Here is a 16,647-nt window from a genome sequence, read left to right as displayed (position 1 = left end):
TATATTTACTAAATCCGGCTGGTAGTATCTAATCCCATCGACAAAATTATTTCATTTATTATATTACTTTTACTTATGATCTTGACATACTATGAATGACAAAACTATTTCATTCATTTATACTACTTTTTTCTGTTAAGTCTGGTTTTTATGATATACATTTGATGTGAAACTGTACTTATGTATCCCGTCATATTTTGAACCAGACAATTATTTTATTTATTATTATTACTTTATGTTCAGTCTGTTTTTGTTATATCTACTTTACGTGACTCTGCATGTATGTATGCCGTCATACTTTGAACGACAAAATTATTTCTATGTCTACCTGTGCGAATTTCAAACGCGCAATTTTACACCAGTACTGAAAACTTTCTATCCTTTACCGGTAGACTTTACATGTATAAATTAAGTCGTATAAGAAAAGCAAAATGAGTATGTTAAATTTGATGTATGCTTTTTTGTGCTTCTTTGTTACATTTGTTGTTTTTATAGTGATATTAGGATGATAACGCGGTGTTGACTGCTGTACCCCTATTTGTGACATTTTACTCTTTGAGTATGTTTGTTTTGTTCATGCATCGTTGACAATGTAATGGAATTTAACGCGACTGTCATACAAGTGAGAGGTTTAGCTAGCTATGAAACCATGTTCAATCCACCATTTTCTACATTAGAAAATGCCTGTACCAAGTCAGGAATATGACAGTTGTTATCCATTCGTTTGATGTGTTTGGACTTTTGATTTTGCCTTTTGTTTTTGGATTTTCCTTTAAGAATTTTCCTCGGAGTTCAGTATTTTTGTGTTTTTAATTTTTATAGCAATCATAACACGATAATAGGAGCAGAAAATTGTACGTCTATATCAGTGTAAGGTGCACTCGATCCCCCTTTTTTTGTTATTTTTATTTTAGTTTTGAAAGCTTTTAGAATACTTAAACCTTATTGCAAAGCAAGCGCTTACAGACACTGAAGATATCAAACTTCTGAAAAGGTACAACAGGAACAAAATCTTACAAATTATAAACTTTTAAAACAGTAAGCAACATTAACCTCTGTGTAATAAAAGTTGGCATGATGCCAATTTGTAACATTAATTGACGGTATAAATTGATTTATACAGTTGAAAAAATGTAGTACCAAAGAAAATTACTACATTTTCTAATAAATCGACAAAAAAATAATAAATCCGGCAATTTTTTCATAAAAAAAAAAGAAAATGCTTGAGCGAATGCTTGAATGTATACTTAAACAAAATCATTTATTTATAATAGAAGATTCAAATATTTTGACTTTTGATGGTATATATTAAAATCTAAAATATGTCAACATAGATTAGAAAATATAATTTTCAATGCAATGGGGTTAATTCTCAAAAGAAATTTCACAAACATATCTTACTTGGAGAAAATAAGCTTTTATTCGTTTGGAACATTCATTGTTTATTTAATTTGTAAGATCAGGGTATGTTATTTGTTAAAACAGTCTGGATACTATTTTTTACATGGCACATCATGATATCGTAAGGGTATATCAGACTAAATAATAGACTTTAAGTGAATTGGAAACTGGTACAGGTTATAAGTAGCAAAAACCGAAATTGGAAATGAATAAACAAATTAAAACTCAAACTTAGGCAAAACAAAACAACAGAAAGAACCGTGATGTAATTCAATGATTATTTCAATTTATGTGAAGTTGACGAAGCTTTCCCAATTTTACTTGATTAAAGAGAAGTTCATACAATTACCGTTTGCAGTTTGAGTTATAAAGTGTTTGTCGGTGTGAATCAGCTGTTGATATATGCACGAATATTATAGGTCTGTGTGTTCATCTTTGTGGTTTTAGTCCGTTTGTGAACGAACGTCTGAATGTCTTTCTTCATATTCATAGTTATAGTGGCTATGGTTTACCTATTTAAACGAATTTATTAAATAAGTAATTGTTGTTCCATTAGGACGCGGTGGGTCAGTTTAAGATCACCCCGATGGGCGGGTGCAGAAGAATGATCTTACACTAACACACCAAGTCCTAATGGGATAACTATTTTGTGTCCTAGCTGTTTTAGATGAGACGAACAAATATTTACATTTCATAAAATCTAGTCTAGATCGCCACACAACTGTTTTACTATACCTTATATATTACTATATAATATATTTAAATTTATCTGTTTACATTTTCAAATATATAAAAGTCTTTACATACTATTTTGCTTTCACAGTCAGCAAATGGGATAAATTACAATTATATAGATCAACTGTCAGAATTTAGTCAATTCTAGATTATAAATTCTCTTTTATGTTTTATTTCAATTTCTATTTTTTCCCTTAATATAATATTGATATGTACAAAGAGAGATAACTCTTATCTTCCAAATTTTTCCATGTACAAGTTACACTATCAAACCAAAATAATTAAAATACTTTCATCCTTATTTTCTCATTTAATTATTAAACACAACTGATATATTGAAACTATACTGTATCTAATAAGAATTAAGCCTTTAGTTATTGAAATAATTTTTGAACATAAATGACAGTGCATCATAAGCCTCTAACGGTTGGTTGGTATACATATACATGTTAATTGACTGCTAATATTTAAAATTGTAATATATTGTATTTCATGTATATGTACCAAGTTGTACTTTAAAATAAAATATATATCATCGATACCCTATATGCCCCATGAACACGATGTGTTAATATGAAACCATGTCAACTCGCCCAACTGGCCAATCTAACCCAAACTAAATCGCCACTTTATGAAAAATCTCACCACTCTTTTTTACCAACTCGCCCCGCTTCTGATATTAATAATCAAAAGAACCAGGATTATAATCTAGTACGCCAATCGCGCGTTTCGTCTACATAAGACTCGTCAGTGACGCTCATATCAAAATATTTATAAAGCCAAACAAGTACAAAGTTGAAGAGTGGCAAAAGTAGTTGGCTTGATAGTTTCAAGTTTTTTGCAGTAGTAATTGGTAAATTCTTTTACAGGAAAAACTAACGCTTCTGAAAAATCAAATGGAAATTTAGATTCTAATATCGTTATAGCACAGTCAACAAAATATGAGTTTAAATTTGTAGTCTTTAAATATATTTACACATAACAAAAACATTACTCAAGGAAATCCCGGTTCCATAATTGGAATGGGACGCGCTATTAGAGCAAGAGAAGATAGGTGGACAATGGACAGAAAAAGAAAGGAAAAACCACATATTTAATTTAGAAATGTAAGCTTTTTAATTTGCGGTAGAATCGTTTAGTGAAAAAAAAACACAACCATGTTAAGAATTTTAACAGACAACACCACGGCTGTTTCAATATTACTTTACAATGTATTAAACGCTATATGTCATAGTTTTGTGTTAAGGGGAACATTAATATATCTTTATTATCTAGTAGCTACACAATACATCAACCCTAGTATGTGTTGCTGGGTCGATGTCAATGCTGGTAGAAGTTTTTTCCCCGAAGGTATCACCAGCCCCGTAGTCAGCACTTCATTGTTGACAGGAATATCAATTATATGGTCATTTTTATAAATTGCCTTTTACAAACCTTTGAAATTTTCCAAAAACTAATGATTTTCTCATCAAAGGAATAGATTACCTTGGCTGTATTTGGCACAACGTTTAGGAATGTGGGGTCCTCAATGTTCTTCGTCTTTATACCTGTTTGGCTTTATAACTAATTCGCTTTGAGCGTCCCTTATGAGTCTTGTGTAGACTAGAGGTGCGTCTTGCGTATTAAATTATAATCCTTGTACCTTTAATAACTATTTACATCACTGGATCGATGTCACTGTTGGTGGGCTTTTCGTCCCCGAGAGTATCACAAGCCCAATAGTCAGCGCTTCGGTGTTGACATGAATATCAATTATATGGTCAATTTTATAAATTTCCTGTTACAAAACTTTGATTTTTTCTAAAAACTACGGATTTTGTTATCCCAGGAATATAAAACCTTAGCCGTATTTCAATGCTCTTAAACTTTGTACTTTTTTGGCTTTGATCTGAGCGTCACTGATTAATCTTATGTAGACGAAACGCGCGTCCGGCGTATTAAATTATAATCCTGATAATTGAACCATTGAACACTAATTTCGTATTTACTCACGGATATGACAACTATTTTTGACATTTGTTTTTGAAAATTGTCGTTTTGCTGCGATTTATTATCCAGCCACGGTTGTATTCTTTAATTGTTATAAATGTCGATGGTTTTACCAGCTTATTAACGAAATATTAATAAAAAAGTTTGTCTTTTATTTTTTGCACACCTCGAATAAGTATTCAGTTGTTGATTGAAGATATTCTTTATAGATAAAATTTGGTTAAAAAACGAAGTATAGAAATATAGTATTTTAATTCATCAGTCTTTGTATATAAAGTTTGAATATATGCAACGGACTTTAATCTCATAAAACTTTGCTTGAGTATGCATGAAGAAATCATTAATGATTTGTTTTTAATGATTATTAAATATACAGCTAAAAAAGTTTTCTTCTAAAATAAGTAAAATAAATCTGTCTAGTGATCTTTTAGGCATAAATTATTTTGTCAATAAATCCCCATTAGAATTCCAAAAATCCATCTATTCAAATATTTGTCTATGTATTTCAAATATGATTTACAACAACTTTCAACGCTGCTAATCATCTTACGAGTTGTCACCAGTTTATTTGGTATCTTTCGTTAAAATGCATGTCTTGTGTGGTAGATCATTTTTGGCATTATATAACTGTGTAACTGCAACGATTGAAAGAAAATGCGTTATAAATGAGTATTTATTCGGTACATTATCGAAATTCCTCCTCGAAAAAAAGTTTTTTTTAAGTATATTATGGACTGCATCATTAAAAATAATATACTCAACACATTTTGACTTTTTATCGGATAATATAAAGAATGAACCATGACAAAATATATCGGGTTCCATAGTTGTTTATTTGACGTAAATTTACATTTAGCTGCAACTATAAAAATCAGCGGTTTAAGGACTAAATCAGTCAAAGTTGCGTATACAATAATATAGTACACAAGCTTTTAGCAGCATGCGCTCTTCCATTTTGTGGTCTTTTCTCCAAAACTATTAAGTGTTTTCATTAAAAGTCATTTAACTGGTGTAAAGTATATATAGTTCACTACCAAAACAATGCTAAGATCGTATACCACAGAGTAAGGGTTACAAAAGATCCGGATGGAAACCTTGTGTACAACAATTTAAACGAAAACATTTATGAACTGAAGAATGGAATAAGCAATAAAGGAAAAACAAAAAGCATATAAAGAAGATACACACAGATTTACAGGCTCCTGATTTCGCACAGGCTTATACAAAATGTGGTGGGGTTGAACATGTCTGAATGCGCCAAACCCTCGCTCTAACAAAGTGTCAAGTTATCATGATGACGATAATTTTTTTTAAAACATTTAAGAACAAAATCTACACTGCACTCGGAAAGCGTAGTTTTTACGTTAATTTTCAAAAATGTTCCTACATAATCGATCAATTAAGGTTGTATGTCGTTTGGTATATGGCACTGATTGTTCCATAACCATTTGTTTAGGTCAATTATTCTAGGCTTTTGTATTCTAACATTCAAATGAAAACATAAATTACAAATTCCCACTTTAAACGCCCGATTTCCATTATTCGAATATTTATGTTTTTCTTTCAGATATCAAGTATAGCGTGTTTCATCGCTACCAATCGTCTTAAGAAATGCCGCCAGAGTTTGTGGTGACTTAAAATCAGACGTTTGAATATATGTGTTGTTTGGCAGATAATCCTTTGCATTTGGTGCACCTCGAACGATTGGAATGAAATCAATACCATTCATGTACATGCTAGTTATTTTTTCTGTCAAATAGTCCTTGCATAATGACTTCTCAAAAGAGAGATAAAATTTATATGTTTTACTCAAATGAACTTTACAATCTTCAGTAAATGAGCAAGGTTTCCCACATTTTCCATATATATCAACATCAATATATTTCGACAATTCGTTTACATAAGCCTCTCGCTTGGATTGTGATTGGCAGTCACTCACGACCCAAGCAATGTGATGTGTTTTGTTCAAGAATATAGAAGTGTAATTCTTAAAAGGAATGTGAATTTGCTTCTTCAGTAATGCATACGGAGAGAATCCTTCTGCATCCTTGCGATACGTCATTGTCCAGTTGAATTTCATCTTCGATTTATCAGTCTTAAAACTTACACGAGTATGATATGGACTCTCTAAAGTAGCAAATATCCATATTTGACCACTTGCCTTAACAGGTAATGTTGAGAATGAATCATGATGAAAGATGACAGCTGTGCTTGTTGATAGTTGTTTTGTGTCTGTTGTGAATTTACAATTTCTATAACTACAATTATCAAAACTAAAAGTTTTATAATCAGACCAGTCAGGTTTTGCATAAAATAATATTGTAAAATTGGTTTCAAAAGCACGCGTTAGTAAATTTTGTGGTTGTTTCATTATATTACTAAAGTCTAGTGTTTGAAGGTTGGTAATTGTTTTTAGAGTCCACATCGTCAATGTTCCAAATACAAAAGCTGTAATAGCCACGCACATATCTTTGTCTGAAATAAGAAAGAAATACTTTTGAAGCATATAGCATATAAACAATCATAAACGTTTCTGTCATTATATATATATGTGTTCTACGATATCACACTCCGATATATTGTTCCTCAAAAAAACTACGATAAACTGTAATCACAACCGTATTTGAAGCTTGTTCTGCAATGTAATTATCGGAATTCTTATGCAAGTAAATACTTGGCGTAACTTGGTATTAGAAGACATAACTGTTTTTTAATTTTAGATCCAAAAAGTGACCCATTCTTTTGGTTGTTGATTCAGGACCGTCAACTATTGGTCTCAGTTTAAGATCGTTGGGGTTTAGATAGATTAAATGTTGATTGTTGCTATTTGTAGACACTATTATTAAAAGCCCAGGTTGTCGTGTGGGCTAGCCTAGCAGTTACAGTGCAGCCGATTTGGTGTCACGATTTTGCAGTAGCATGTGTTCGAGTCCCGGCGAGGGAAGAACAAAAACATTGCGAAAGCAAATTTACAGATCAAACATTGTTGGGATGATGTTTTGACGAGTTGTATAAACATAAATATGGGAATTTAAGATCGCCTGGCCACACTAAGGCAGATATCAATCTATTGATTATTTAAATCATTGACCACAATTCTGCTTGGTCTAAGGAGGAGAGACTCGGTCGTGAAAGATTTAAAAAAAATATCAACTTTGGCACCAAATGGGATAAACGAAAAGATGTAGTGCTTTTTATTTAGGTTATATTACTTATTATTACATTATTTGTTTCTATTTATTAACCTTTCTCATTTATTAAAAAAAATTGTTGAAGATACAATTGCTTAATTTTTTAGGGATTTAAGCCACTTTCTTCTAGTCATACTTAGTCCAAACTTTATATTACATTTTAATGGCCGCTATTCGCGATGTTTAAATACTCAGACTTTGTTGCAGATACTGTACTCTGTCAATTTGAATTATTTATAAATTTAGATCGTTAAATGCTGTCTATTTGGTAATTTCATTGACCTTATCATTCTTGTGCTATAATAATTATCGTTCCTGTTAAAGTTTTAGAATTATGCCAGTTCATATCGCACTTTATTATTTGTATTTAAAGCATATATTTGAACTCTCTGTTGTAATAAGCCATATAACCTATGCCGTGTTTAATAAATTTTAAGAATTGTGCAAGCGTCGTAAATGATGTTCGGTTTGATTTTTTTTATTGTATGAATATCAAGATTGTAATAGTTTATTTTAAGAAGACTTTAAAATCATTTTTTAATATCAGTATCGTGCTGAAGAAGGATATCTGTTATCCGCAAAATTAATAAACAAAGGCAACAGTAGTATACCTCATAATAAATCATTACATTCATAGTTACTTTTTTTGTATATAGTGTTGTTGTGTACTCTATTTCAGGATATATTATATATATATAATTCGTCTAAACATCAACCCAACAATGTTATATCTTATATATATATATATATAAGTACGTCTGAGCCAGTGACAATTCTACAACAGGTTAATCCATCGGATAACCAGCAGTGATGGTAATACATAGCTGTGTTGTATATACATAATGTACACAGCCATGTATCACCATCACTGCTGGTGATCCGATGGATAAATCTGTTGTAGAGTTGTCACTGGCTCAGACGTACTTATAAATACAATTATTTTCTGTGATTGTATCTTATATTAATTTGTAGGATCCTTTTCTATAGATAATTTAGCTGATCTGTAAAAATAACATCTCCATGCCTTATATATTATGTACTGTAGTACGCCACTAGATTAAAACTGACGTGGAAAGATAACACATGGCCAGCGAAAGCTTCATTTTTATGAAGCCCAGGTGTTCGTGTGGTCTAGCGGGACGGCTACAGTGCAGGCGATTTAGTGTCACGATATCGCAGTAGCATGGGTTCGAATCCCGGCGAGGGAAGAACAAAAATATTGCGAAAGCAAATTAACAGGTCTAACATTGTTGGGTTGATGTTTAGACGAGTTGTATATATATATATATATATATACAGATCTAACATTGTTGGGTTGATGTTTAGACAAGTTGTATATACATTATGTACACAGCCATGTATCACCATCATTGATGGCGATCCGATGGATACATCTGTTGTAGAGTTGTCACTGACTCAGACGTACTTATGAATATAATTATTTTCTGTGACTGTATCTTACATTAATTTGTAGGACCCTTTACTAAAGATAATTTAGCTGATCTGTAACAATAACATCTTCATGCCTTATATATCATGTACTGTAGTACGCCGCTAGATTAAAACTGACGTGGAACGGTAACACATGGCCAGCGAAAGATCTTTTTTTTGAGAGCCCAGGTGGTCGTGTGGTCTAGCGGGACGGCTGCAGTGCAGGCGATTTGGTGTCACGATATCACAGTAGCATGGGTTCGAATCCCGGCGAGGGAAGAACCTAAAATTTGCGAAAGCAAATTTACAGATCTAACATTGTTGGGTTGATGTTTAGACGAGTTTTATATATATATATATATATATATATACATAAGTACGTCTGAGTCAGTGACAACCCTACAACAGATGTATCCATCGGATCGCCATCAATGATGGTGATACATGGCTGTGTACATAATGTATATACAACTCGTCTCAACATCAACCCAACAATGTTAGATCTGTAAATTTGCTTTCGCAAATTTTTGGTTCTTCCCTCGCCGGGATTCGAACCCATGCTACTGTGATATCGTGACACCAAATCGCCTGCACTGCAGCCGTCCCGCTAGACCACACGACCACCTGGGCTCTCAATAAAAGAGCTTTCGGTGGCCATATGTTACCTTTCCACGTCAGTTTTAATCTAGCGGCGTACTACAGTACATGATATATAAGGCATGAAGATGTTATTGTTACAGATCAGCTAAATTATCTATAGTAAAGGATCCTACAAATTAATGTAAGATACAGTCACAGAAAATAATTATATTCATAAGTACGTCTGAGTCAGTGACAACCCTACAACAGATGTATCCATCGGATCGCCATCAATGATGGTGATACATGGCTGTGTACATAATGTATATACAACTCGTCTAAACATCAACCCAACAATGTTAGATCTGTAAATTTGCTTTCGCAAATTTTTGGTTCTTCCCTCGCCGGGATTCGAACCCATGCTACTGTGATATCGTGACACCAAATCGCCTGCACTGCAGCCGTCCCGCTAGACCACACGACCACCTGGGCTCTCAATAAAAGAGCTTTCGGTGGCCATATGTTACCTTTCCACGTCAGTTTTAATCTAGCGGCGTACTACAGTACATGATATATAAGGCATGAAGATGTTATTGTTACAGATCAGCTAAATTATCTATAGTAAAGGATCCTACAAATTAATGTAAGATACAGTCACAGAAAATAATTATATTCATAAGTACGTCTGAGTCAGTGACAACCCTACAACAGATGTATCCATCGGATCGCCATCAATGATGGTGATACATGGCTGTGTACATAATGTATATACACCTCGTCTAAACATCAACCCAACAATGTTAGATCTGTAAATTTGCTTTCGCAAATTTTTGGTTCTTCCCTCGCCGGGATTCGAACCCATGCTACTGTGATATCGTGACACCAAATCGCCTGCACTGCAGCCGTCCCGCTAGACCACACGACCACCTGGGCTCTCAATAAAAGAGCTTTCGGTGGCCATATGTTACCTTTCCATGTCAGTTTTAATCTAGCGGCGTACTACAGCACATGATATATAAGGCATGAAGATGTTATTGTTACAGATCAGCTAAATTATCTATAGTAAAGGATCCTACAAATTAATGTAAGATACAGTCACAGAAAATAATTATATTCATAAGTACGTCTGAGTCAGTGACAACCCTACAACAGATGTATCCATCGGATCGCCATCAATGATGGTGATACATGGCTGTGTACATAATGTATATACAACTCGTCTAAACATCAACCCAACAATGTTAGATCTGTAAATTTGCTTTCGCAAATTTTTGGTTCTTCCCTCGCCGGGATTCGATACATTAATTTGTAGGATCCTTTACTATAGATAATTTAGCTGATCTGTAACAATAACATCTTCATGCCTTATATATCATGTACTGTAGTACGCCGCTAGATTAAAACTGACGTGGAAAGGTAACATATGGCCACCGAAAGCTCTTTTATTGAGAGCCCAGGTGGTCGTGTGGTCTAGCGGGACGGCTGCAGTGCAGGCGATTTGGTGTCACGATATCACAGTAGCATGGGTTCGAATCCCGGCGAGGGAAGAACCAAAAATTTGCGAAAGCAAATTTACAGATCTAACATTGTTGGGTTGATGTTTAGACGAGTTGTATATATATATATATATATATATATACGAGTCTAAATTTAAAACTACGTTCAAACCTATGATTGCGTTGGATAAAAACCGCATTTTATACGTGTGCATGTTAAACAAATTTCGTTGTAGAAGGGTCTAAAAAACAGCACAAACAACATTTTCCAAAAGACCAAAAAAGTGAAAAAGTATATTTCAACAAAACGCATTTGACTAACAGGTCGAACAACTGATGTTCTTGAACCCTGCTGACTGCCATTGGCGATTGCCAAATAAAATTGTTCACAAGATGTAACAAAATGGATCTTAAAATAATTTTAATACTAAACAGAAAAACTTTTTAAACTTGTGGCCGCGATGTTATGCCACAAACATACGGTGTCAATATATTTTACAAACGCCAAAATGATTTTCAGAAAGGTCAACAAATTCTGTGTGACATTTTTGGGTTCTGTTTTTCACCTTCTGATTTTGCATTTGTTCAACCCATTAGTTGTTTTTGGCAATGATGCGGTTGGAACTTGAGGGCTTTACAGGTTTTTCCTCAGTCAATTCTTTTGCAATGCAGTTCATGGGAAACATTTATGGCATGAATCTGATCTCAATGGCACTCGGAAATTTGGTTAGCAGTTGACGTTACGGCCGTAAACATCATTGGCAAATGACTTTGCATAATCACATTCTGTTGATGTTTCATTGTCACTACACCTTGATCTGTTCATTGAAGGCAAACAACAAATCTTGTCTACTTGTATCGTTGTTAGAAGGACAGTATGACGAGTTTCTGAATTCGAAGTCATGCGGTATGGTTGCAGCACATTTCTGTTATCATGTTTTCAGTATTCTTAAGGGCTAGATCAGTTCTTTGTTTTTTTTATTTCTCAGACTTGGCGAAATGCAGATGCAACATTTAAAAAAAATTAAGTAAGGCAAAGGATTGAAAGAACTGTTTCACAAAGCAAAAAAAAAAAAAAACAAATCTTTCATGGGACCAAAATTTCGCTTTAAGAAATTCGTGGGACTTCAAAAATTCGGTATGTTCAATAATCACGGGTTAGTCATATTTTTATTTTTTGTAAGGAGAAAGAAGCATGATAAGCATGAAAAGTAGTTGTAAGAGTGTCAAAAAAGATTTGGTAAAAAAAATCAACAAAATGAGTGTTACGTTTCTAAAGTCGTTCAGTATATTACGACTGTATAGGGTGCTCTAAGAAATACATGATTAGTTACCTTATCGGGTTAGCAACCATATGGGGTAAGTAAGGATTTACTGCACTTTCAAAACAAACAAAAAATGCCTTAACCCTTTAAAAAAGACATGGTGTTTAAGAAAATGTGAAAGGATTCAACAGACGAAGAAATTGGTGATGAATAGTTAAAAAAACTTCCTAAAACATAATTGAAGCTTACAATGAGTTATTGATTGTAAAACGGAGTCACTTCCCTTTTCAAACAAAACAAAAAGAAATCTGATGAAATTGATGCAGGTAATGAACGATTGAAATATATTCATAAAACAAATTTAAAGCTAAAACGTTGTTACTGTTGTCATTTGTTTTCTGTATAGACATATCAAAGCAGATCCTAATACTAAGTATTGATCACTTTGATAGGCCGCAAGTCAAACTACCACATGCGAAGTTGGTCGATATGATAAACTCGTTACACGGTGTGCTAGTAACCTGATAAGTATATATGGGGGCAGTAAATTCTATATGGGGATTCGGTATTTAAAGACCATATATAAGTATATCGTAATAGGTCACTAACAAACCATGTAACTAATAATACAGAATGTACACAGTCATGGATCATCATCACTGCAGGTAATTCGATAAATAAATCTGTTATAGAGTTGTCACTGGTTCAGACTAAATTCTGTTATATCTACATATATAACTTTTTTTTTTCTGTGACGTATCAAATTTATATTCAGATCCATTTTGTTACATCTTGTGATCAATTTTTTTTGGCAATCGTCAATGGCAGTCATCAGGGTTAAAGAACATCAGTTGTTCGACCTGTTAGTCAAATGCGTTTTGTTTAAATATACTTTTTCACGTTTTTGGTCTTTTGGAAAATGTTGTTTGTGCTGTTTTTAGATCCTTCTACAACGAAATTTGTTTGACATGCACACGTATGAAAATTGCGGTTTTTATCCAACGCAATCATAGGTTTGAACGTAGTTTTCAATTTAGACTCGTTTATATTTTTTGTTTGGGCATGTATCATATTTTCCCTCCGGTTTATATGATCCGTTCATCCTATATTGTCTCTTAAAATTCAAGAGTCAATCTTAAATTGAGAGTAAAGTATATGGCCTTCCAAATACTATTTCGATCCCTAACATCACTGAAGAGACATATATTGTCGAAATCTAGATCTGGTGTACTAAAGAAATATTGACACCGAATGTTTGTGGCACAACATCGTAGCCATTAGTAAACATTTTTTTTTCTGTGACGTATCAAATTTATATTCAGATCCATTTTGTTACATCTTGTGATCAATTTTATTTGGCAATCGTCAATGGCAGTCAGCAGGGTTAAAGAACATCAGTTGTTCGACCTGTTAGTCAAATGCGTTTTGTTTAAATATACTTTTTCACGTTTTTGGTCTTTTGGAAAATGTTGTTTGTGCTGTTTTTAGATCCTTCTACAACAAAATTTGTTTGACATGCACACGTATGAAAATTGCGGTTTTTATCCAACGCAATCATAGGTTTGAACGTAGTTTTCAATTTAGACTTGTTTACATAAATATATATATATATATATATATAGTGTCTAAAAATAGCAACAATCAACATTCAATCTATCTAGGTGTTGATCAGTTTGTAAATAAACTGATGCAGTTACTAAATTAAATTACTAAGTATATAAGTGTCTAAGAATGTAACTTTAACACACTAATGAGTGTTATAAAATTAGGTGTTATATTTTATATATTATTCGCGCAATATTTCGCTAAACGAATTAGCTTCATCGGGCGTGTGCATCTATCTAGGTGAAATCGGATGCATGACAAAAAAATATCTTTGTAGCTTGAGCTACACAAAAGTTTAACATATGGATTGATGATCTGTATAAAACAAATTTTTGCCGTTTATTGTACATAAACATTTTTTTCAAAAATTAAAAAAAATATTCGTTTTAGTTTAATAGAAGTAAAATTGATGATGTATTCCTTTGGTTTCGGGTAGAACTGTTTTTCATCCCTCTCATTAAGTCCATCAGGTTCAAGAGTACGTAGCTGATGCATCCAGAACCTTTCTCTCTTTTTTCTCATTTCGGAGTCCCAATTTTGAGCTACGTACTCTTGAACCTGATGGACTTAATGAGAGGGATGAAAAACAGTTGTACCCGAAACCAAAGGAATAAATCATCAATCTTACTTCTATTTAACTAAAACAACTATTTGTTTTAATAAAGTAAAGGATCCTACAAATTAATGTAAGATAAAGTCACAGAAAATAATTATATTTATAAGTACGTCTCAGTCAGTGACAACTCTACAACAGATTTATCCATCAGATCACCATCAATGATGGTGATACATGGCTATGTACATTATGTAAACACAACTCATCTAAACATCAACCAAACAATGTAAGATCTGTAAATTTGCTTTTGCAAATTGTTTGTTCTTCCCGCGCTGGGATTCGAACCCATGCTACTGCGATATCGTGACACCAAATCGCCTGCACTGTAGCCGTCCGGCTAGACCACACGACCACCTGGGCTTCATAAAAATGAAGCTTTTCCTGGCCATGTGTTATCTTTCCACGTCAGTTTTAATCTAGCGTCGTACTACAGTACATGATATATAAGGCATGGTGATGTTATTGTTACAGATCAGCTAAATTATCTATAGTAAAGGATCCTACAAATTAATGTATATATAGAATCTATAAGAATCTACCATATATATATTTAAGTACGTCTGAGTCAGTGACAACTCTACAACAGATTACTCATATCATGTAATGTAGTACGCCGCTAGATTAAAACTGACGAGAAAAGGTAACACACGGACACCGAAAGCTTTCTAATTGTGAAGTCCAGGTGGTCGTGTGGTCTAGCGGGACGGCTACAGTGCAGGCGATTCGGTGTCATGATATACCTAGCATGGGTTAGAACCCCGGCGAGGGAAGAACAAAAATATTGCGAAAGCAAATTTACAGATCTAACATTGTGGTGATGATGTTTAGACGACACAAAAAGAATTTTAAAAGCAGCCTTGTTTAGCGCTGTCATCCATATTGAGACTTTGAAACGACGTTCATAGCCTTATATATAATATTATATTGAAAAGTTTTTATATTTTGTCCACGCTGTGCACAAAATAAGCAAAAAATCAAGCCACATATTTATATTTATTATGAATATTCACATTTTATAAAAAAGAAGATGTGGTATTATTGCCAAAGAGACAACTATCCACAAAAGACCAAAATGACACAAATATTAACAACTATAGGTAACTGTGTGGCCTTCAACAATGAGTAAAGCCCATGCCGTAAAGTCGTCTATTACTATATCAAAATGTTCACAATGTTCTTTAAATTATCCTCCATGATATCCTACCGGATTCACTGTTTAACAGATCTTCAAGGATATGGTTGATTGCGACGTCCTCATGGGTAACTTTTTTAAGCGACATTATTATCTAGACCTGAACGTCATAATTTTGTACAACGTAGTAACTATATAAAACGAAATAGCTTCTAGATTATCGTTCATCTATTTAGTTTCGGACGAAAATTTGGACATTTATTTTATAAATTCGCATTCATCGACAACACATCCGACAGCCACAATATAGGAAAATCCCTCTATTTTACGGCTGTAAGACCTAGATCCCCCCATACTGGATCAAAGAAAAACGGGATGAAATTGACAGTACATTTGAAAACAAACTTCATACTTGAGGCTATCAATATAGTTTTGGAAGAAAATACATTTTATTTCGACGGAAAAAAATACAGACAGATTAAAGGTACAGCCATGGGAACTTACGTTGCCACCACCTACGCAAATTTAGTGATGGGATACTTAGAGCAACAGATGTATCGACAAATATCTGTTCAATGCGATCAACATTTCAGTGATTATGTCATTCAGTTTTGGGAAAGATATTTAGATGACTGCATAATATTTTGGAGCAGATCAGAAAAAGATTTATATAAATTTAAGGATCTAATCAACTCCTTACATCCGTCGATTAAAGTCACCATGGAAACCAGTGACACACAAAGACCATTTTATGATATCCTTATCTTAAACTCAGGCAGACATATAACAACGGATATTTATTAAAAAATCCACAAACACCCACCAATACTTAAATTTTCATTTGTGTCATCCGTCCCATACAAAGCGAAATATACCTTACTGTATGGCAAGGCGGATTTGTGCTATAGTATCGGACAATAACATTCGAGAAGTACGTTTAAATGAATTAAAAGGCTATCTGATACAACAGTTATACCCAAAGGTTCTAATCGAAAGTGGAATTCGAAAATCTCAACTACTGGCACTTCAAGAATAACGAACCCGAAAGTAAAAGATACGGATGAAAACTTAAAGAAAATAACGTTTGTTAGTACTCATGACCCGTAATTACCAAACGATTATAATACAATTAAATCGAACCTTCCGATTCTACATTAGAGCTAAACTATGAAAAAATTGATACCGGAAGGAAACTCAATCTACAGCC

At 33.4% G+C, this 16,647-nt stretch overlaps 1 protein-coding gene across 1 annotated transcript; it reads right to left on the bottom strand.

Moving 5' to 3' along the window:
• Positions 1–5,645: 5,645 nt before the first annotated feature.
• Positions 5,646–7,242, bottom strand: LOC134707352 (glycoprotein 3-alpha-L-fucosyltransferase A-like). Its single transcript, XM_063567057.1, has one exon. The coding sequence runs from the start codon at positions 6,629–6,631 to the stop codon at positions 5,696–5,698; it is 936 nt and encodes a 311-aa protein (XP_063423127.1). The 5' UTR covers positions 6,632–7,242; the 3' UTR covers positions 5,646–5,695.
• Between the last annotated feature and the right edge of the window lie 9,405 nt (positions 7,243–16,647).

This window comes from Mytilus trossulus, chromosome 1, assembly GCF_036588685.1.
Source record: "Mytilus trossulus isolate FHL-02 chromosome 1, PNRI_Mtr1.1.1.hap1, whole genome shotgun sequence".
In the NCBI taxonomy this organism is placed as follows: Eukaryota; Metazoa; Mollusca; class Bivalvia; order Mytilida; family Mytilidae; genus Mytilus; species Mytilus trossulus.
Note: the sequence above shows the minus strand (reverse complement) of the source record. Positions and strands in the feature narration are given on the sequence as shown.

Bases quoted from the DNA above. Each gene is read 5' to 3' on its own strand.
- LOC134707352 (XM_063567057.1), bottom strand. From the start codon at position 6,631: ATGCTTCAAAAGTATTTCTTTCTTATTTCAGACAAAGATATGTGCGTG.